Below are 24625 nucleotides of genomic sequence, written 5' to 3'. Positions count from 1 at the left end.
CACATAGCAGTATGTTAGTTAGCAAAGGATGCTAGCTTGACATGAATTGAGTCTAGTGGGCATGAAGAGCTTTCCAGAGAAATAGATTTTGCCATTTAAAGGATGTGTGTGTCGTCATTGTACAGAAGCAGCTGGTGTTTAATAGCTAACAAATGTACATGCTGCACAGAAACTCATTTAGCATGTGTGAGAATAGTTGTTGTGGTAGGGGTGACATGCTGCTTCAGAGATATAATTCACAGGGCAAGAGAATGGCAGCTTTGTTGTGTAGAATATAGGATAAATTTAATCAGTATTTTAACAATTTACTCTATTTTTTTTTGTATTATAACTATATGTATATTACCGTAGCTATATTACCTTTAATGTCATCTAATACTGAGATCTTATTCTGTCATCGTTTACTTACCCTTGTTGTTCAAAACCTATAATAAATGTGTTCATCTTTAGTAGACAAATGAATATATTTATCAAATCTGAAGAGATAAGATTACTTTATAAGAAGATTTTAACAGACTTAGGCCCAATCCCAATTAATCGTAGCCCTTCCCTTTAAGCTTACCCCTGATTTTGGGCGTTCACATAAAGGGGTAAGGGTGTCCCAATTCTCATTAGCTGGAAGGCTTAGGGCTAAGGGGAAGACCTAGATGGCCCTTGAAACAGACATTTTTTCAGGACCACACTTGAAATGAAGAGGTACAAAAATTTTCCAGAATACACCATCTACAATGGCAGCAACTCACGGTAGTAAGGAAATACACAAATTAGTATTTTTTTGTCATTATTATAAATTTTTACAACAGGCAAGCATATGTTTTAATACATTCATAATGGCGTTCGTGTTTTGCCATCATGCTTTAAAAAAACCTAAATTTCGCTGTAATCCATAATAACTCCTGAATAGTAGTCCCACAACATACTTTCACATCTGACATTTGATGACAAAATGACTGTTCCAAATGTCTAGTGACTGGGAATTTTTGTTGCTTTTGTGTGTGTACAGATATATATGGCCACGGTGTAAATGCACAGTACAGTTACGAGCTTATTGCCACATTATATCGCTATGATGACATGATATTTTTGCCTTCTGTTTCCTGAAGATAAATATCAGATAAATAACTGGAATAACTACAGCAGTTGCCGTCATTGATTTCATATGAAGTAAGAGATCACGATGACATGTGAAGACGTATGCAGGTGTTGTAGAGCTGTCTCATTTTTTAGGGGTTGAATTTGAAGCCCTTCACCTTCACAGTCTATTTCAAGGACCAAGGGGTAAAAAATAGAATTTGGATTGGGCCTTAATCTTAACATATTCTCTTCTAAATACTGATCTGCAAACAATTTTAATAACATAAATTTTGGTAATAAAAACCTATACGTGCTTGCTTGGTGTTAAAACCAGTGAGGTTGTGTGTCATGTGACATTTCAAGTCTTTTGTTCTGAACTTGTATTGGGTTTATGATGGACAGTCTCCGTATCAGGCCATTCCCTTCATGCTCATTGCTAAGCTGTGGACTGAGAAACACTGATTGCTTGGTGATAAATTGTGCGCAGGGGATAAACATGGATCAAGGACAGCTTATCCTTTCATTGCTGGAGTTTTGAATACACAGGCTTTGGTGTGCTATGGGTTTGACCTTCTTCAACAGTATCAGCATGCAGAAATTTTATGTGTTTTAATACTCCTTTGTCCAGCATCTTTCTTCGTTCTCAAATTTTCTCTTCCTCTTTTATTTGCATTGTACTGATACCCAGTTCAGTTAATTTTCACTCCTCTCACTTTTTTTCCACTGCAACTGGTGTGAGGGAATTTACAGGCTGCACCCCTCCCTGGTCAACCACAAGCAAATAACCGCAGGAGACCCACCCAAACAATCCTGAAACCAGTAGTTATCCTCAGCCTGGCGAGTGATCCCTTTCTAAAAATGGTGTCAAGCTCTTATTGTCTGGGACTTTGGATGACCCAAGTGCTTTAAAGGTTGGTCTTTATGTGGGCGTATGAGGGTGTAGCTCCAACAGCAAACCTTTAAGCTCATTAAAAAAGGAGAAGCTGATTTCCATTTGAACATAAATAAAGGGATATGGTGCAAAAAGATGAAGTAATTTACCGACCAAGTTGTCATGTCATGTTACTTCAACTGCTTTACAGTAACTAGTAAAAGGGGTCTAAAATAACACTAGCTATGTGTCCACCCGTCTATTTTTAGGCTCATTTAGAATATGCGCATAAAGAAATTGTTGATGGAAACGCCGAGATCCTTATAAGTTTTGAAAATGTGCATAAAAACATATGCACATAACCGAGTAGTAGGATAAACCTTTTATTCCATTAGAAAAGATGTGCATAAACTATGATGGAAACACTTTTACAGAACAAAGTCCAGTATGCACATTAAAAAAAAGTAATGTGATTTTGTTATACGAGATCATGTGATGATAAAAATGTGTGTGAATGGACAAAATAGCAGCCTGACCATATTGTAAAACTTCTGAAATGTTTGGTCGTTCTAAAAGGCCTTAATTATTTCAGTATTAGTGTTATTATATTATTAATTTCCTCCAGAATTGTCAAGAGCATTTATACTCTACATCTCTCGTGCCTTCAAAAGACACAGCGCATTCACTGAATGTCATTGTTGTCATCTGAGGCACAAGTCATTTATTAAATAAAGAACAGATTAACACAGCTTCTCCTATGGCAGCAAATTCCAATTTTAACTGTTAATATTTGGCGCCAGTTTATCAGCTTGTGATGATTAAGTTCTCTTTGACTCATTGAATGGAAAGGCTGCATTATGCACTCATCTTTTATGCGATATTCCTGGTTTGCACATAAATTTAGTTCACATTTTTGGATGGAAACATAGCTACTGACATCCATTGACTTTTATTGTACATAAAAAAACAAACAAACACTGTAAACTTTTTAAAAATACATATTTTTTCTCTTCTATGGAAGAAAGTCATCTTTAAAAAGATGATCAAATGATAACCAAAAGTGGATTCTTTTAAATTTAAATTATTCCAGGTATAACAATATATGTCAGATATGCAATTCTGTGCATAATACATATACTTTGTATAGTAATATATACACTTTACAAAACATACTGCTTCAAACCATATTCAAAAGAACATTCATGTTAGAGTGCTGTTACACTTTGCCAGTTTTGTTTGAAGTCTTTAGGGAAATGTCACACTAATTGAACCAAGAATAAATGTATCCTTTTCTTTTTTTTTGTTTCTAGACTAAACGATTCAAGTGAATTGAACAGCAAATGTGAACACACCCTACAAACAGAATCTGTTATTACTCAGATGATTGTTAAAGTATCTATACAGCTATAAATGAACTGTTGTAAAGCTGTAATGGGGCTATACCAATTATACAGATACATTTTTGTGCTTGAAACAGTCTATATTGGTACCTTAAAAAGTACCTTAAGTAAATATATTAGTACCTAAACAGAACAAAAGTGCACCTTTTGTAAAGCTACTGCCTCAATGACAGCCTTTATTGCTGAGAGTGTAGATAATGAGGTTAGTAAACACCATATACAGTATTCAGTTAAGCAGACCCAGTGAACAGGCTTGGCAATTCACAATTTTTTTTTTGTTCAAAGAAATACATTTCTGGCCAATAATGCGGATGCTTCAACCTGTGAAGTAGATCCAGCTGTCAGAGGAAGTGGCCTGTTGCTCTTTGAGACTCATCCATTCAACAGGAACTCCTCCCTGGGCCTTCTGGGAAACAGAAAAGATGACAGAGTCTCAGCCACCACTGCATGCCTTTCCCAGGAAAACCTCTAAAACCTGGACAACACCTAAAAACACTCAACTCCACGTCCTTAGACTGGCATTGTTGTTCAAAAACATTGATAGTTCAGAAACACTGACTCAAGGTTAAACCACAAATGCCTTTTTTTTTGCATATGACTTTAGCGGAAACCTGGTATAAAATGAACTAAGTAGGCCTTCATTTTGGTTTCCCTCAGAGCAGATTCAGTGTGGTCCTGTTATCAGATGTTGATAATAGTCTGATCTCAGAGCCAGATGGGAGATGACGATTCTGTGCTTTCCCACACACACGCACAACCCACAACATGCTGGGATTCTGTTACACACAAACACACACACACAATTGATTGATTTCTGTGGCCATTTGTCCTCTGGCATTTGGGTGAACTTAAAGAGAGTTTGTTTTGTCTAGAGATGAAAGTGAAACACAATGGAATCACAAAGATTTACAGGCAAGTTCTCAGAATCGCAGGGGATTTGTGACTTGCCATGTTGTGATCAGTGGACAGATGGGGGATTCAGTGGCTTGTTCAGTGTGACGTGTCAGTAATGAAATATGTCTTCACTATGACTTTGACAAAGAGCTTAATAACAGGCTGTGATGCCATAATTCTTTCTGCAGGTGACAATATGTACTGTATTGTTTCTGCTGAAATGATGGAACACACTGTCTGTCGAGAGAGAGATAAAAGAGAATCAAAGGACAAAGAAAATCATGCCATGAGCAGCCCCTGAAAAAAAGACTTTAATAAAATTTTTATAGAGATATGATTTCACAGAATACACAAAAAATAACAGTACGATGAGCTCTCAAATGCATTATATCAAAGCTTTGCTTCAGTATGATTGCATTAGTTTGATAAAAAATTTAAGAAAGTCTGTTTCAAATAAATGTTGTTCTTTTGAACTTGTACTCATCTTGAAAATGTATTGCAGTCTCCAGCTGAATATTAAGCAGCATAACTTTTCACATGCTTCTTGAGCATCAAATTTCCATATTGGAGCGAAATCTGAATGATTATGTAACCCTCAAATTCTGGAGTAATGATGCTTGTCATTATAAGAAAAAAAAACTTTTTTGAAGAATAAATGTATATTTTAAATGAATATATTTAACAACATGTTACTATATTTGTATTAGGTTGTTTGGTTAGCTTAAAACACTTTTGTAATATAAACAAAATTGAGAGTTTTGGTTCAGATATTTTGTCTGCTTGAACGAATATGAATCCTTAAAACGGCTCGATATACTGTAAGATGAAATCAAGTAGAAAGAAAGGGAAAAAATCATAAAATAGCCCATAATTAACATTGTTACCATGAATTAACATGTTGCTATTATGCTAATTCAACATAGCAGGAACTAGCATGTTGCTCGCTTTATTTAAAATGTTTATATTGCTAAAATGACTTTACACATTGCATGTTTATCAAAATGCTAATATGTTACCTGCTGATTTTAGCAGGTACTAGCATGCCTATATTATTCAAAAGTTTTAGTGCTAACGTTTTTTGTTCTTTAGCATGTTGTTAGCATTATTTCAGTGGTGCTGATGCTATATTTTAACTTGCCCTATATAGCTAGTTATTAAAAAAGAGATTAAGACAGACAGACAGACAGACTTCTGTACTGCAAAAATCTTTGTTACAGCAACATAGTTCAGCTTTAGAGAATATATATATATATATATATATATATATATATATATATATATATATATATATATATATATATATATATATATATATATAATATAAATAATATATAAGAAATCTTATTTATATATATATATATATCATCTATCATCATATATATATGATATATATATATATATATATATATATATATATATATATATATATATATATATATATATATATATATATATATATATATATATATATATATCATCTTTGTTGTTTATATTATAATATTTCTCCAAACGATCTCTGTCATTGTCATTAGTTGGCGTTGTGTTCCCTGAGGGGCTGCTGTGGGTGAGTAGAGCCAGCCTGCTGTGTTGGGGTGTGGAGGTCTGGCCTGTGCTCCTTACACACAGACCTCACATTGACAGAAGAACAATGGAGCGGGCACACCGCAGCATCCTACTCCACATACTGGCACAAAAGAGCCCTTTCATGTGTGCTGCTCCAGGGTTGGCCTGACAGCCTGCTGCCACCAAAGGCACAAGCATCACTGCCACGCCACCCTCCCTGCCATTCATCCATTGACATCATATCTGATACAAACTGACTGAGCTAAAACTTCTGCTAGATTTATTTAAAGAAAAAATGTACCAACAAGTGGTGCCCTTTTTATTATTCCAAACACACATAAATGTCTTCTTTACAAAATGAAAAGTTTAGTATTATGTTGGAGCTGCTCTTTTGTGCTTTTATTTTAAAAAGTAGTGGATATGTATGTACCATGTATAAATCTTTAAAAAAGACAAAGAAGGTCATATTGTAGTTTAAGCCTTGTACAGTTTTTGTCCTAAAATCCTGACAGCCATGATCACTATTTGCTTTGCTTGACTGGGAGAATATAGCTTTGTAACATTGCTTCAAATGTGTTCCTCAGAAGGAAGAAAGTGATACTGGTTTAATGAAGACTTAATTTTGGGTAAAATTTTTTTTTATGTTATTATAGCTGTAATATAATTCTTATTCTAATAAAGAGTTTAGAGTTGTTACATTTTTTTTAATAATAAAAAAAAATCACAGTCTCCTACCCTCACAAACTGCTGTCTGCATTTATTTGATAAATAAATGAACGAGTACAAACAATCTTGGGAAACATTACAGTTGTAGTAAAGTAATTGTTTTTTAAATTTATTTCTAAGATGATTTTTCTGCATCATTAATACAGTCTTCTGTGTCACATGATGCTTCAGAACTGTGCTGGTTTAGCTTTTTTTATTGCCTATAATAAAAATGTTTTTGGGAACAATGGGATACATTTATCAAGATGAATAGGAATTACTGTGTGTTTAAGTTAGGGATGCACCGAATATTCATTATGTTGTTACTCAAACAGAAACTGTGGCTTGCATGTGTTGTCTGAGGCAGCATGTCTGTGGTGTGTCTATTTGGTTCCTCTGCTCTTCATCACAACTGTACTTTATTAACTTTACTCTAACTGCGATATTAAGGTCAGTGTGCATGCGTTTTTATTTCACTGATTGGCGGCTGTTGCACAGAACAATCTATCTCTATCTATAGCTACAGTGATCAACAAATATCAGTACACCCCTCACAAATCTCTCATTTAAATTAATATTTTCTATAGGATACTTCAATATTGTATTTGTGCATATACAATAATCTAACAAAACAACTTAAGTAATGGTTCCAAAAATTAGTTGCCCACATTTAGATGTTAGGGAAAAATGTCTGCAATATTTTGCATGAATTTAAATGTATTATCTTTCCATTTCTAACAATGTTTTGTGACTAAAACATTATTTGAATAAATAAATCTGTTCAATAAATCTGTTTCGTTCAAATGCACCAATATACATTACCCATATTCACTGAGAAATGGATAAAAATATTAATTTTTTAAATTGGGGTTTTCTCAGTTATGCTGAGCACTGTATCTTTATATAAATGCACTATACAGTTTTTATTTTCACTTTTCTTCTGCACCAAGGTCTGCGGCAACTTCCTCCCATGCTGTTTCCTTACCCTGCAACTCTTTATTTTATTAGTTATATAGATCATAAAGAACTGTATGCCTGTGATATCGTGTCATTTTGTTTTTGATCATCAGCATGATGTAGGCCTATAGTTCACCTCACAGCAAGAAGGTTGCTGGTTCAAGTCCCGGCTGTGCCGGTTTGTATTTTTGTGTGGAGTTTGCAAGTTCTGTGGTCGCATGGATTTCCTCCAGGTGCTCTGGTTTCCCTTTCAGTCCAAAGACATGCAGTATATTGGTGAATTAGGTAAAGCAAATTGGCCATAGTGTAAAAATATGTGTGATTAAGGTGAGTGTATGGCTGTTTCCCAGTATGGGGTTGTGGCTGGAAGGGCATCCGCTGCATAAAACATATGCTGGAATAGTTGTTGGTTCATTCTGCTGTGGCACCCCCTGATACAGTACATAAGGGAATAAGCCGAAGGAAAATTAATAAATGAATATAGTTATATTGATATTTATACATAAACTAGTGTGCAGCTTACGCTAAACTTATTCTAAATTTGATTTATATTTGGTTTTGTAGTTCGGGCCCAAACAAGTATTTGTTGCATTTTTTAAATTATTTATATTTATTGGATATTATCAATGCAATTATTGGGTAAAATACAATTGCTACTTTTTACTGTACTAAGTCCTCATCTATAATAGTGATAGTGTTGCAATGCACTAAATAAATATTTTCTTAAGTAATTGATAGATTTTTTATTAACTTTAAATATAAATTTATGCAATTGCAATGCCTTTATTTTAGTAAGGTTAGTACACAGTCATCATAGCTGTAAATGCAATGGTACCAATATTTATCATAATTTATTTTGATGTTTTGGTTTTCAGCCTTGGTCTCCTCTTTTTTCGGTTTTGGTAAAGAATTTTCATTTCAGTCCATCCCTACATTATTTCAAGTATGTATACTGTATGACAAATGTGTTCGAACAGCCATAAACTATTACAGAAATTCTGGCTTCTGACCTAATACGTTAATGATTTGAGACTAATTGTAAAAAAAGTGTTCATATTTAGCTGCATTGTACAAAAACACACATTTAAAGAGCCCATATTATACATGAAATAGGGTCATATCTTTGTTGTAAGGCTCTTCAACAACAGTTTAATATGCATGCAAGGTCAAAAAACACTTTCGTGGTCTTATAATCTGCATTTATTTTTACCTAATTATCCCAGCGACTCCTGTATGAATCGTCCAGTGATTCATTTGTTCCCAAACCCCTCCTTAGCGCGAAGCTAATCTGCGCTTATTGGACCAATGACAGTCTGTTGCGATTGGTCGACTGCCTTCAGTCAGAGTGAAATGCACAACAGCTAATCAGCAATATAAAAGTAATCACAGTTCATACACGCTCGATAGTGTAGGCGTGGATTTTAGCTGCCAGTGGGTCAATGTAAATACAGACTATGGACTTGAAAATTCAGACGACTAACTATTTTATTGAGCAAAAACTCTAAAAACAGTTGAGGAGATCTCCTTGCTGCTCACTCTGCTCTTTTCACACACACACACACACACACACACACACACACACACACACACACACACACACACACACACACACACACACCTCCGGACGACAGCGCGCACACACGCACACACAGACACACACACTACTCCTCGTCCATGGAGCTCCGTTAACAAAGCGCGTCGCGTTTTTAACGTGACTTTGCACGCGATAAGAGAATATAGCCAGTTAACCTGATACAGTACACGCGGTTACAAGTAACAAATCACAACTAAATACATTTGCAAGCTAGAGTCAACGAGGCAACTTTAATCGCACGTACTTACACTTGAGAAATGGAGGAAGAAAAATCCATCCTGACGTCCATCAGTAAGTTACTCTTTACTGATCCTTTCTTTAACAAACGCTGATGAAGTATTCTTTGTAGCATGTAGCTTCCAGAAGTTTCCAGTAGTTTCCAACTGCTTGGCTATAATGCTGAGGTTTCATCTTTGGGTAGAGACTCAATATATCCATCTGCAGTGTGACTTCAATCGACCGGCATGTTTGTGTGTGTGTGTGTCTGGGTTTCTGCGTCAGAGGGCGGGGCCTCAGGTTTGAAATCTCCCGGGTTTGCGCGTGCACGTGAATAACTTGGTTTCGTTCGTACGTCATGGCGAAACACCTAATGAATCGGTATCAAGGCGACTCGTTTGAAGCACTATGAGTCGACTCTTTTATAGATGAATCAACAGTTTTAAACACTGTACACTAACAGATTTAAGCCTTCGCTGGATACTTCACTTCACTTAGAGCTGTGTTACACACTACATGGAGGGGAATTTTCAAAAACTCATAATATGGGCTCTTTAAATTGTAATTTTTTTTTTCTTAATTTGTACATTGTAAGCCTCAGCTGGGTCAGTTAGCGTTTCCTCCGGGTGCTCTGGTTTCCCCCACAGTCCAAAGACAAGCGGTACAGGTGAATTGTATACAGGCTAAATTGTCCATAGTGTATGAGTGTGAACGTGTGTGTGTGTATGGATGTTTCCCAGAGATGGTTTGCAGCTGGAAGTGCATCCGCTGCGTGAAGCATGTGCTGGATTAGTTGGCAGTTCACTCCGCTGTGGTGACCCCGGATTAATAAAGGGACTAGGCCGAAAAGAAAATGAATGAATTAATGAATGAACATTGTAAAAAATATGATCAATTAGTCCTGACAACATAGTTTAATAGGTTATAATAACCTAAAAACATAAGTTATTCATGTTCTAATTTAATTTAATTAGTTACCCAAGCTGTTTTAAGTCAGTTTAACATAATGTAAGTTTAATGGAATTATAAGGTTAATTTGATTCAGTTTAAAAATTTAAGTCAACCAGGATTTTTTTTACAGTGTGCTTATTTTTGTTGAGTCAACTAGCATATTAATACAAGGTTAAATAGGTCATTTGTCTTGACTGACCACTTGTATGTTTAGAACACTGAATATGCGTATTAACACCAGGTGGAAACAGGGCTTTAATAACGCATCAGGATGTATCCATGGTGATTTATTCTGGTTTAAAGGATCGCTGCTCATTCTGTGAATCCCTGACGTATTTGCAAAAAGACCTGAGGGACCCGAGGCCTGTTTCTGTGACTTGTTTGTGTGAATGTTTTTGTATGGTACATATCTGCTCTGCGGGGCGTAAGTAAGGATTTCCCTAAGGACTGAGTCTAAATTATGAATGCATTCCCAGATGTTTAATACATAATTAATTGAATTGTTGTTCTTAAAATTAAAAAGCAAGACCAGAGACTGAGTACTGTGCATTATTGTAGTGTAGCATGACACTATATGAGGTCATGCCTCAAACTTCTAAGTGCAATGACTGGGGCAGGATGAAGCTGAGGGAGGCTTGGCAAACCCACAGGTTGAGAAGAAAGGATGCCTTATTCTAGGCATGACCCAGGTCTGCTCGCAAGAACAAGGAAGTGAGGTTCCCCCGAGGATGAGGCTCAGAACAGCTTGCTTTTTCAAGGCAGGGTGAACATCAATTGCTCGCTTTATATGGCTGAGGATTTTAGGGGAGATGTGGAGATTCTAAATGACTTGTCAGTTTGGCTGCTGAACAACAGCACGGCTGCATTAACCAGCCTGGAAACTCACGCTGGTCTTTTTCAGCTGGATTTATTATTGTGCAAACAGATTATGCAGCTCATGAAACATGACCTTGACTATCCTGCCATTTTTATTTGCTTTTGATTCCTGACAGTGATAATTCATTAAGCTGCCTTTTCTTTACTCAAGGCTCTGAAATATGATTCTACAAAGCCGCACTGACCACAAACCAAACAGATGTGTTGTGGAGTCATGGTTAAATAAATATTCCATCATACGCATGAATGTGAATAATGTGCTCGTCTTTTTGCTGCAGGTTTGAAAAAGGTCGTATCTACAGCTACATTGGAGAAGTGGTGGTGTCGGTTAACCCCTACCGTGCCATGAACATTTATGGAAGGGACGTCATTGAGCAGTACAAAGGCAGAGAGTTGTATGAGCGACCGCCACATCTTTTTGCCATCGCAGATGCTGCATACAAAGCCATGAAGAGGAGGAACAAAGACACGTGCATTGTCATCTCAGGTAGACTGTAGGCCTTTTTTTTAACTACCTGTAAATTACAAAAAATTTAGAGATCATGGGACAAGCTTCCATTTTACAGCCATATCACCTTATAACCCAGGTTTGGTTGCCCACTGAAGCTAAGGCAAGCCAAGTTTATTTATATAGCACATTTCATACACAGTGGCAATTCAAAGTGCTTTACATAAACAAGAATAAAAGAAACAAGTAAAAAATAAATAAATAAAAACAAATAATAAAACATTAAAAAACATAAAAACAGGTAAAATGTGATATAAAAGAATGAAGAAGAAGAGAAAAACATAATAGTGCAATCTGTCGGACGCAGCACAGTGCTCATTCAGTAAAGGCACAGCTAAACAGATGTGTTTTCAGTCTTGATTAGCTAGCAGGATTGAGCCTGAAAATTGTCTGCTTGCAAAACACAAACTATTATGTTGAATTGAAGTGAAATAAAAATTGTCAAGTATGGTTACCATACTCAAAATCAGTATGGTATGGAAATTTTTATCTCACACACACACACACACACACACACACACACACACACACACACACACACACACACAGTGAGCGCAGACTTATAAGAGTGGGCAGCTATTGGTTCCAGAAGCCAGGGATCAAGGGTGTTAGATGGCTTACTCAAAGGCACCTCAACCGAGAAATATGACGGAAACATATATGATAGAAACATACATGTCCACATATATGCCAGAAACCTATATGTCACCTACATGTATAGCACATATATGTTCCATATATGCCAGTTACATACAGTTGAAGTCTTAATTATTAGCCCCCCTTTGAATTTATTTTTCTTTTTTAAATATTTCCCAAATGATGTTTAACAGAACAAGGACATTTTCAGAGAATGTTTGACAATTTTTTTTTCTTTTGGAGAAAGTCATGTTTGTTTTATTTCAGCTAGAATAAAAGCAGTTTTTTGTTTTTTATGAACCATTTTACAGTAGGTCAAAATTATTAACTCATTTAAGATATTTTTTTTCAACTGTCTACAGAACAAACCATCGTTATACAATGACTTGTCTAATTACCCTAACCTGCCTAGTTAACCTAATTAACCTAGTTAAGCCTTTAAATGTCACTTAAAGCTGTATAGAAGTGTCTTGAAAAATATCTAGTAAAATATTATTTACTGCCATCATGGCAAAAATAAAATAAATCAGTTATTAGAAATGAGTTAATAAAACTATTATGATTAGAAATTTGTTGAAAAAAAATCTTCCCTCCGTTAAACAGAAAATAGGGGAAAATAAAGAGGGGGGCTAAAAATTCTGACTTCGACTAAATGTCCCATGTATGCATATTTGCCTCTGAACTACTACAGTATGTGATCTAACAGGTTGTCATCTGTCATCGGAAAGCAACAGTCTGTCATCGAAAAGCTGGCATAAATAATTAAATAAAGTGTCTTCTAATAGAATAAGGGCATGTAAATTTCATTAATATTCATTAAACACCATGTCATGAAGTAGCACTGTTATAGTTCATGTCATGTCCTGTGGTTGTGCAGATTTCAAAGATGAAGATCAAAACAGCAGAAAAAAATGATGCTAAAGTCTTCGATGATATGAAACACAAACACCTCGGTTAAAATCTCAGAAGCTATCATTTATTTTTCATGACCCTTTAAATAATAAATAGCGTTGTGCGATTAAGTTAAATACTCTCTTTAATACATTTTGTGTCTGAAAGGAAACATTTAACATATGAACATACTGTAAATTCAGCCACAGAAAAAAAAAAAAAAACTCTTACTGCAAAATGTTCACATTCTACCTACAGAAAAATTAAAAGACAGTTCACATATGCGTACAACAATGCAGACATTGAAACTGAAAGAGTGCACTAGGGGTATTGCACATTGTCAAAGACATCCATTCATGATTGAGTATATTTTGAAAGCTGTTCAGACATGGGCCTTAAATCTGGGCAGCACATGCTTCCAAAGCTACAGTAAAGTGGTTCTCTGTATACATGTGAAAGAAGAAAATGGTGCAGCCTTAAAAATTACTACCAGTGATTAAGATCATAATGTTTTGGTACTGTTGAGTGAAATGGTGTTTTACTTGTTAAGAAACAGAATGTTTTTTCTTCAGTTTCAGTTTGTTTGTTAACTGGAAAATAAACATGGAAATCTTACAATATTTTACCAGGTTAAACGTCAGGGACAGTTTACTCAAAACTGAAAGTTTGATCAACATTTACTCGCCCTCAAGTGATTTCACATCTTTGATGGTTTTTTCCTGCTGAACACAAAATAAGATATATTTTTAAGAATTTTGAAACTGTTGACAACCCAAAATGCCAATGACTACCAGTTTTAATCATTGCTCAAATGAAATGTTTGTGTTCAACAAAAAAACAACTCAAACAAGTTTGAAACAATTTTCAATTTGAATTTCATTCCTGACTGAAGTAATCTTACAGTTAAATGGTAAAATGCATTACTTCATCCTAAAATAATAGTAAAACAGCCTATTGTCTTCCTGCTGTTTTGGCCTTTCAGGAAAGCAGGCTTGGTTTCAGGGTGTTCTTGTGAGGCCGCTGTATGACTGGGAATGATGTGATTAGATTTGTGGTAAGATGAGGATTGCTCTGCACTGACGTGGAGTGTGGTTTTCCAGTCATAGTGGACTGCTTGAGCAGAAGCTCACAATAGAGTTTAGTGCATGAGCAAATTGCTTTCTCAAGACATGCCCATTGTGTGAAAAAGATTAACGGCAGTATGGTTGTTTCACAATTTCTACACAAAAGTCTCTTTGAGACAGTGTTTGTTTTCTGTCTGGGATGCCAGGGAACTATTTTGAGGTGGAGCGCATTGCTCAAGGGCAATAATCTGGTGACCACTCTGATGTCTCTATGAGAAAACATTGATTATTATCCAGAGAGTGACCACAGGTGGTGACTACACTGCAAAAATATTTGGTATGTGTGGTGCCATCTTGTGGCAAACAGACGAACATGTTTATCTATTTTGAGAGTGAGATGTAATGAAGTGACTCAAATCAATTGTGCATGCTTTTGTGTGGTTGCATAATAATGCCCGACAAGTTAAACGGATTAAAGAGCTTATTTATTTATAATCTTTTTAACTTAAATTTTCCCCTAAGACTTAACATAATGTACAGTAAAGTCAATATAAATTGAGACTTCTAATAATAATTATTATTATTTATAATTACACATTTATACTATTATCTTGTTTACTAAATTGAATTACACTACCATTCAAAAGTTTATGACGAGATGCTTTTTGAAAAAAGTATTTTATGCTCATTAAGGCTTTTTAAAATTTCTTTAAAAAATACAATAAAAATATTTTATTTCTGAAATCATTCATTCATTTTCTTGTCGGCTTAATCCCTTTATTAATCTTGGGTCGCCACAGCAGAATGAACCGCCAACTTTATAAGCAAGTTTTTACGCAGTAGATGCCCTTCCAGCCGCAACCCATCTCTGGGAATTTCTGAAATAATATAATATTATATTTACAGTTATACAGCATCATTGTCATAGCCTTCAGTGTTACATGGTCATTGTTAATCAGTGTAATGCACTAATATATATATAATATTTATGCTTGTGCATTTAACATTTATGAAAAGAAAGGAAATTAATTCATTATTTATATTGTTCATAATTTTCTTATAATTTCTTCACTGACACTGGTATGTAAAAATATTACATTATTAAAAGAAACATGTTTATTCTTTTTTTTAAAAGCATATAATCTATAAAAATATGCTGCTAAATAAATACATTTTCACATGGTCTCCAATTTTTTTTCACATAATCTTATGGTTAAGTTAAAGTCAAATTATATTTTATATCTATAAAGTAATAATGTCATTTGTTTATTTTGCAGGGGAGAGTGGAGCTGGAAAAACAGAAGCTAGTAAATACATTATGCAATATATCGCTGCTATCACCAATCCCAGCCAAAGAGCAGAGGTGGAGAGGTACGTTCAACAAAAGCTTTCTGTTCCTCTCATCTCTGCTGCAGTTAAGAGTCATGTTAAAGACACACTGCTCTTTATGCCTGTTTAATGCTATAATCAACAACTGCTGAACATTTCACAAGCGTTTGATGTTGTTTATGGAGATGGACTTCATAGTTGTACAAATGCTTGTTTACTTATGGTTAAATGAATGATTCATTGTGATTTAGTTTCACACGAGGGATGGGGATAGAAGTTAAATTTAGGGCAGAGATTAAAATAGTGCCAGGTCATGCTAATTGAAATATAACAGCATGATACATACATGATAGGGAAGTCTACTATTCTTTATATGGTATTTTATCTCTGTAACTTGATAAAGATAACACCTACAATAAAAATATGTAGGGCATACAATATTTAGGTAGTAAAAACTGCATAGCTCTTGTGCAACTTGCAAAGACCTTCATTCTTTAGTTTTAAATGGATAGTTGACCTATTTACACAGTCAGAATGTACACTACCTGACTAAAGTCTTGTGGTGGATCCCAGTTGTAAGAGTAACAAATAACTTGACTTTTAATTGATCATTTGAAAAAGTGGCAGAAGTTAGATTTTTCTGTTGAATCATCTATTGAACTGCATCCCAATCATCAGAAATACAGCAGAAGCCTGCATGGGCCTAAGATTCTCACAAAAATCAGTCAAGTTTGGTGAAGGAAAAATCATGGTTTGGCGTTACATTCAGTATGGGGGTGTGCGAGAGATCTGTAGAGTGGATGGCAACATCAACAGCCTGAGGTATCAAGACATTTGTGCTGCCCGTTACATTACAAACTACACGAGAAGGCAAATTCTTCAGCAGGATAGTACGCGCTCTCATACAGTACTTCAGCCTCCACATCAAAGTTTCTGAAAGCAAAGAAGGTCAAGGTGACTTACTTAAATAAAATAAGCGTAATCTAGAGGCTTTTGCCTTTCATATTAGCCATTTCTGATACCAAATGATCAACTAGAAGTCAAGTTATTATTTGTTGTTCCTAAAACTTGGATAAAGTAGACTGTAGGACTGTAGATTTTCTTCTTTCTGGAGTGTACAATACAGAATTCATTACAGGTTTTTAACTGAAAATGTGGTCCTTGGTAATTCTTAAAATACAATGGAGACTGACACTTTTACCGTAAAAATAAATGTTTTGAGTCAAAAAAACAGGTAAAAATATATAAAAAGCCTTGGCATCTGATGATGCTTTGTATCAGATGATACATTTTTACTCTAAAAGTTGCTCTGAGAAGCAGTGCATACTGTTCCCTTGCTTTTTATTAATTAACCAAGGATCATGATTTCAACTAATAATATAATATAGTCATTTTGAATGCTCTCATGAACAGCAGATTTTATTTTAGGGTCATTATCCCTTTAATTGCAGTAATAGTAATAACAATAAAGGCAACTGTTGTACAATGCATACGTGCTTTGTGCAATCTCTTGGTCTTATATCAGTGCTATTACACCCTGTTGATATGGTTTATTCTCTAAAGGTGAAAGCTATTTTAAAACTGTAGACTGGTAGAACTTTTTTTCCAGGAAGCACGTCTGTAATTTTTCCAACGTGTTTGTGTGTGTGTGTGTGTGTGTGTGTGTGTGTGTGTGTGTGTGTGTGTGTGTGTGTGTGTGTGTGTGTGTGTGTGTGTGTGTGTGTGTGTGTGTGTGTGTGTGTAGTGATTTCTAACCTAGGTAAACTATACTTGAGAAGGAGATTTGTGTACAGTTTTTTAGGTTTTTGAACTGTAAAACTAGAATGATGACTTTAAATACACTATTCAAGCAGTTAATTAAAGGTAAATAAGATAATTAAAGCATCAACTATTAATAAAAATAAACTTTGATGGGGCTTTTGTGATATGTAATGCAAAATTGCAAGTGTGAAGTGCAAAATGCAAAAGTGAAGTGCTTTTTATGGGATGCTGTAGGTATTTGGGTCAAAAAATAAAGGAAAGTGTCCCACTTAATGCCTGAAAGGCTTGTAACGTTAGGGTTAGGACCTCTGAACGGAGCACCATCCTCCAGTGTGAAGAGTAGGTCATGCATGGCTGTTCGGCAAGAGAACCAATGCTGAGCTTTCTGTGGTCTGACCCGTGCAGCAGGACCCATAAATCATCCCCTGAAATGTTTTAAACCACCATACCGGCATACCACATGGTGATACTCTATACGCTAATATGGCCAGATATAACCATGTATAATGGCTCATAAATGCTTCATACAGACATGTTTGTGTATTTACTGTAAAATCAAATGTTGGGAGCAATCAGATCATATTGAAACTGACATTGATTTAGCTCTAGAGGTAAAGTGATGCACACTAGGCTAATAAATGCTGTCGAAGTGAAAAGAGTGTGTGTTTATACAGGGTGAAAAACATGCTGCTGAAGTCCAACTGTGTCCTCGAGGCTTTTGGAAATGCCAAGACCAACCGCAATGATAACTCCAGCCGGTTCGGCAAGTACATGGACATCAACTTTGATTTTAAAGGAGACCCCATTGGCGGCCATATCAACAACTACCTGCTTGAGAAGGTAGGGGGCGCTTAATTACTTCCTTTAAAATGATATTTAAAAGAATACAACAAAAATAAAGATCAGTTACAAATGCACTGCAAACCTGGAGCAATTACTATTAGTCCAAGCTTGATTTGTCATTATCCATAGGCTACATTTGCCATTGTAATGTTATTAGAATGGGATTTTTGCAGCATTGCAATTAAATTTTACCTCATGTAAACGATGCTTTTGCTAAGCTCACAGTAACAATAATGGCAAGTGCCGATCCCTTTATGTGGCAATTGCTGTGTTGTGTGCTCCAGTTTTATTTGCAATAAACAAGCACATTAAAACCTTAATTGCTTTATTATCATTGTGACCAAAGTGCACATGTATTGTTCTCACCACTTTTAAATGAACTGCAAATTTTCCTTAACTCTGAATTGCTAAATTAAAACAGTGGAGACTATTTTGCTCAAAATTTGGAATAATAAGTTGTTGTAATAATTACATTAATTAACAACTGAAAAAAAGGATTACTGTTCATTTTTAGGTCCTTATAAGTAAATGTTCTGTAAAAATCAGTTCTGAAAAGCAGAGTAAATGTATTTTTTTTTGTTCTACAAATACATTTTTCAGAACAATTTTAACTGAAGAAGGTTATTTATGAAGATTGCACAAGCTTAAGAAATGAGGAAATGAGTTAGACTTCATGACAATATATGCTATTTATGGAATATGGTGTCATCACAACAGGAAATCATTGATGTTTTGATGCATATAATTTTGACTTATTGCTTTCTTTCATTCATTCATTTTCTTTTTGGCTTAGTCCCTTTTTTTAATCAGGGGTCGCAACAGCGAAATGAACCGCCAACTTATCTTTTACATGTTTTACGCAGCAGATGCTCTTCCAGCTGCAACCCAGCACTGCGAAACACTCAAACACTCTCATTCACACACATACACTACAGCCAATTTAGCTTATTTAGTTCACCTATAGTGCATGTCTTTGGATTTGTGGGGGAAACCGGAGCACACAGAAGAAACCCACGTGGGAGAACATGCAATTGACAGTAATGGTATTTACTAAAAAGTTATGTTCGTTATTAAAATGCTCAAGTAAGAAATTTTTATTTAGGGCTTACATTTAGCTAACTTTCACAGCTAATATTTACATTTAAATAAAAAATTAGTAATTAAAAATAAAAATAAAATTAGTTTCATTTATAATATCTATGCATTTACATTTATATGGATTTTAAGCAGTATTGAATAAGGCACTTACATTTTTGGAGTAAATAAATTACCTTTCAGACATAATTAAAGAAAATAAATTACAGTAAATCAAGTTTAAATGATGCTATACTTGGGTGGCACGGTGGTTCAGTAGTCAGCACTGTCACCTTACAGCAAGAAGGTTGCTGGTTCGAATCCTGGTTGGGCCAGTTGGCGTTTCTGTCTGGAATTTGCATTGGCCATAGTGTATGAGTGCGTGTGTGTGAAGGCGAGAGTGTATGAGTGTTTTCCAGTATTGAGTTGCAGCTAGAAGGGCATCCGCTGCATAAAATTTATGCTGGAATAGTTGGTGGTTCATTCTGCTGTGGCGACCCCAGATAAATTATTTTAATTCAGTTCCTCTTTATTTCTTTATAACTTTTACAATATAGATTGTGTCAAAGCAGCTTAACATAGAAGTTCTAGTAAATTGAAACTGTCAGTCCAATTTTAAGAGTTGAAGTTCAATTTAGTTTAGATCAGTGTGGTTCAAATTTCACTGCTTAAAGTCCAAATAGGAAGAGCAAATCCATTGATGCGCAGCTCCACAATTCCCTAACCAAGCAAGCCAGTGGCAACAGTGGTGAGGAACGAACTTAACCGATTGACGAAAGTGAAGGAAAAAACCTAGTGAGAAAACGGGCTCAGTTGGGCACAACCGTTTTACCTCAGGTCAAATTTCTTGTGCAGAGCTGCAGTCTAGGTGCCAGAGACTGGAGAAATATGGGACTAAGCTGAAGGAAAATAAATCAATAATGGTATGCTCTTGTTATTTCTGAAGGAATGTGTAGACCCTAGACTTAAGAGGAAAGTTCACCCCCAAATGTAAATGTAATCACCCTCAAGTGGTTGTGAATTACTTTCTATCATATTTGTTGTTTTCTACTATGAAAGTCACAGTTACAGGTTTTCAGCTTTCACTTCCCTTGGAGTTGAACAAGAGAAAGAGACTTAAACAGGTTTGAAACATGTAAAGGGCGAGAAAATGATGACAGAATTTTCATTTTGGGGTGAACTATTCCTTCAGTCACACTTTTCAGCAAATAATCAGACAAATGAAAATTGCATGTAAACGGGAGAGAAGTTGTTTATTATGTGAACATCTGGTTACAATGAATTCCTGACTCAGATAACTGGAAACATCATTATTGGCTTACATATAAACAGTCATTGTTAAAGTGTTTACCACAGTTTATCAGTGATGGACCCTACTTTTGCTTAATCCGGTTTAAGATGCTATTTAAAAAAACATCTTACCATGCAAGATGCCATAGAAACCACCCAAAACAGCAACCATTTAACAACCACCTACATTAGAAACTCTAGCAAGTGCAGTGTTGTAAATTCTTTTTTTAAGCAACTGCATAACCCCCCCCCCCCCCAGCATTATTGAAGGTTTACCCTTATTATAAATTAGCCTGATCTTTATCCTTAACACTTATTTAAATTTCTTCCTCAGTCCCGAGTCATCTTTCAGCAGGAAGGAGAGAGGAGTTTCCACTCTTTCTACCAGGTGAGTGAGAGACTCATCGCAGAAGTTAAGATGTTTTTGTTTTTGCCAGTCGACAAATCCAACCAAACCTGTATTTATGACTCCACTGTTAAAGCCTACAAAGGCCAGTCGTATCTCACTTTTATTGCCCCTACAAAATAGAGTGCTTATGCTTCAAAACATGTTCAAAACAATTCTGCCTGCTTGTTAACACTCCAACACTCGCAAACCATTATTAGCAAGCCTATAATTTTCATGCTTCTCCATATCAACAGGAGAAATGTCAAAAGTGTTTTTAAATGTGTTTTTCAGCTGGTGAAAGGAGCTCCAGATGCTCAGCTGCGATCCCTGCACATTCAGAGAGACCCCACAGCATATAACTACATTAAAGTGGGAGGCCAGCTAAAGGTATTAACCACGTAGACATTTAAAAAGGCCATTGTTTATGTAACATTTAATTGAAATTTAATTGGGTTCAATAGGCCTCCTAAAGGATCTCAAAATCTCAGGAAAATAAAAGGGTGTTTCTGCGGGCTTTAAACCAAAAATCTTAAAGTCTTAACTTCATTTTTAGTGTTATATTCATATGATCATGGCATTACGTTAGGTGAGGGACAGTTTGCTGATTTTTAAAGGAAAGCACAAGCTGTGAGGATCATAGCCTCGTCATTGGTTTATTCAGTGTTCACTGAGCTTGAAAATGAGCTGTATTATTGCATTCATTCAGGATGCAATAAAGCATATATTTCAGGCATGTGATTATACCTTATAATTACAGATTTTCCTATTTTCTGTCATGTGTAAGATGCACTGCGTATATGATACAATGATAATGTGTAATGTAGGGCTGCACAATATATCGTTTCAGCATCTATATTGCAACGTGTCAATGTGTAACAGTCATAGTCAATGTCAAGTTGGGATTAAAGTTGATCAGCATCACAGAACATGTGACTTGTGGAGTCATCACAAAGTTTAACCCTACAATAGGGTGAAAGATTATCATTAGGATGTGTTTTTAAGACCTGTGACTGTATGATTCAAGCAAACTTTATCCAAGAGGTTATAAAAGTAAATAAACCAAAAATAATTCTATTTAGTTATTTATACAATGAGTACTCTACACAATACAGTGTTATTTTATTTATCTATTATAATTAGATTTCTGTACCTCAATACTGTTAGATTTCACAGAAAACCATACAAATTTAGTATTTTTTTCAATTGTTCATTGGTACAATTTTATTTGTTGTAATTAAACTTTATGCAGACACTCCTCTGAAAAATAGTCCCAATCAGTGTAAAAATTTGAATTCCAGAGATATATGAGATCTTGTGAAATTATAATCATATTGCAATACGTATCGCAGACTAACTAATATCACAATATAATTTTTGTCAAATATTGTGCAGCCAGTCCTATAATTGATAAATAAATATTGGTTGCTCGCTGAAGCTGAGCAGGGCTGAGCCTTATAAGTACTGGATGGGAGACCACATGGGAAAACTAAGTTGCTGTCAGAAGTATCGTAATTGTGGCCACCCTGCAGTTTGTGTGGGTGCTAATGCCTCCAATATAGTAAAGTGGACATTATAATGTCTATGACCGCCTTCTTTCAATTAAGACATTAAACTGAGGTCCTGACTTGTGGTCATTAAAAATCCCATGGCACTTCATGTAAAGAGTAGGGGTGAACCCCGGTGACCTGGCCAAATCCCTCCTTGTCTGCCCTGACCCATCATGGCCTCCCAATCATCCCCATCCACTGAATTAGATCCATCACTCTACACCAGGAGCTGGTGTGTGGTAAATGCACTAATGCTGTTGTCCAGTGGCTGCCTTCACATCAAAGACCCCTTATTATAAAGTGTTTTAAGTGTACGGCATTACACAATAAATTCACTATTTATGTATTCGCATTACTTACTTACAAAATGACAACTTTCACTTTTGAATTTTGCAATACGTGCAGTGCACACACTAGTGGTGCCATCTAGTGACATTGTGTGAAGCCTTCCAGAGATTGATGTAAATGTGAAGCCTACTTCAGTTTTATTTTTTGATTGCACTAAATTAGCATCAATAAGAGTCCTATAAGGGTTCATTAAAATTACTTTAGAGGACCATTAAACTGATCAAATTAAAATTGTGTGGTCAAGTATTTAATATTTATAGCAATATATACAAATGTTCTTTAATTGGTCTTAAAAAATATCTTAACCAAGTCTTAAATTTATCCTCACTTAACCTGCACAAACCTTGATTAAAAGCACCATGGAGCAATCACACATGATTGTGCAGGGAATTTAATTATAGCTGTTCCATGCATACAGTAGCCATCAGTGCATATTAAAACCTGTTTGTTATTGCCTCATATGCTGAGACAGCACTGATGTTGAGCACTGTTCCATTGCTTCTGCAGGGAGTTTAATGAGCGAGCACGAAAACAAATTTATAGCAACAAACAAGGTGTCGTCATGGAACAGGCTGGATTGTTGAGCTCACAGAGGTCTGAAGCAAACATCCTGGAGCGCTTGGAACAATTCACGCCAGTTCCAGAGTCTTTTATATGTGTGCATGCTGGCTACACTTCACACTCCGTCCAGTAAGGCTGTGGCTGCGAAATGTTCCTGCTGAATGAAATCAGCATTTCTCTGCAGGAGCTGTAGGCCAGAATAATTAGTGATTTGAGTGTTGTTGCGCGTTTATTTCAGGAAGTCTGTGGATGTCGTTGATGTGTCAGCAATTTTCAGCTTTTAATTGCTTGGCTGTAAATTCGATGTGAAAGTAATAGGAGGTTTAATGACCTCCCATTTCAAAAGCATTGCTTTAACTCCACTAAATGAAGGGCATTTGGCTCTTTGCTTTTAGGTAAAGGCCATCCTGGGCTGTTTTTCCTAAAGTAGAATTAAAAGCTTACTGTCAAAAAAACAGGAAGATGATGTTTCAGCTTTGTTTAATCTAAGATTGTGCTTTTATTTGTGACTGAAACTCACCTAGATTCTCTTTACAATCTTGCAGTCGTCAATAAATGACAGTGCGGAATTTAAAGCTGTTGCTGATGCAATGAAAGTCATTGGATTTACTACAGAAGAGATTCAGACGGTCTACAAGATCCTGGCTACCATCTTGCATCTGGTTCAGTATTTCTAATATTCAAAAGAGTAGTTCACCAAAAAATTAAACTGACTTACTATTTATTCACTCTCAAGTGGTTCCAAACCTTTATGAGTTATTTTTTTCTGTTAAACACAAAAGAATATAGTTTGGAAAATGCTGAAAAGAGGTAACCAGTGACATCCATAGGAAGAAAAACTAATTTTATGAAAATCAATGGTTACAGGTTTTCAGCTTTCTTCAAAGTTTCTTTTTTTGTGTTCAGCAGAAGAAAGAAAGTCTAACAATTTTTGAACAATTGAAGGGTGAGTAAATGATAATGGGAATTTCAGTTTTGGGTGAACTATGCCGTTAAGTTAACTTTTTTTTAACCAACTATGTTTTCCTGTTACATGAACTTATTGACGGGTGATTTATTTGATGTTTTCAGGGAAATCTTAAGTTTGGAACTGATGGAGATGTGACTTTAATTGAGAACTCGAAGCTGGTTTCTGTGTTGGGGGATTTGCTGTCCACTAAAGAGGAGAATGTAGAGAAGGCCATGCTCTATCGTACGGTAGCCACTGGCCGCGACGTCATCGACAAACAACACACTCATCAAGAGGCCAGTTATGGCCGTGATGCCTTGGCCAAGGTATTAATT

At 35.6% G+C, this 24625-nt stretch overlaps 1 protein-coding gene across 2 annotated transcripts in view; it reads left to right on the top strand.

The window, feature by feature from the left end:
- The window catches only part of myo1d (myosin 1D), a 123402-nt gene that overhangs the window by 15066 nt on the left and 83711 nt on the right, over nt 1-24625 (top strand). For both annotated transcript variants that reach the window (NM_001423964.1, XM_073917676.1), the window contains 7 exon segments: nt 11380-11588; nt 15478-15571; nt 17965-18130; nt 20832-20885; nt 21177-21272; nt 23887-24003; nt 24413-24616. In NM_001423964.1, coding sequence (NP_001410893.1) covers nt 11380-11588; nt 15478-15571; nt 17965-18130; nt 20832-20885; nt 21177-21272; nt 23887-24003; nt 24413-24616 — 940 coding nt within the window.

The sequence above is a fragment of the Danio rerio genome, chromosome 12 (genome assembly GCF_049306965.1).
Source record: "Danio rerio strain Tuebingen ecotype United States chromosome 12, GRCz12tu, whole genome shotgun sequence".
Classification (NCBI taxonomy): domain Eukaryota; kingdom Metazoa; phylum Chordata; class Actinopteri; order Cypriniformes; family Danionidae; genus Danio; species Danio rerio.
The sequence above is the reverse complement of the archived record's forward strand: the minus strand, read 5'-3'. Positions and strand labels throughout refer to the sequence as shown.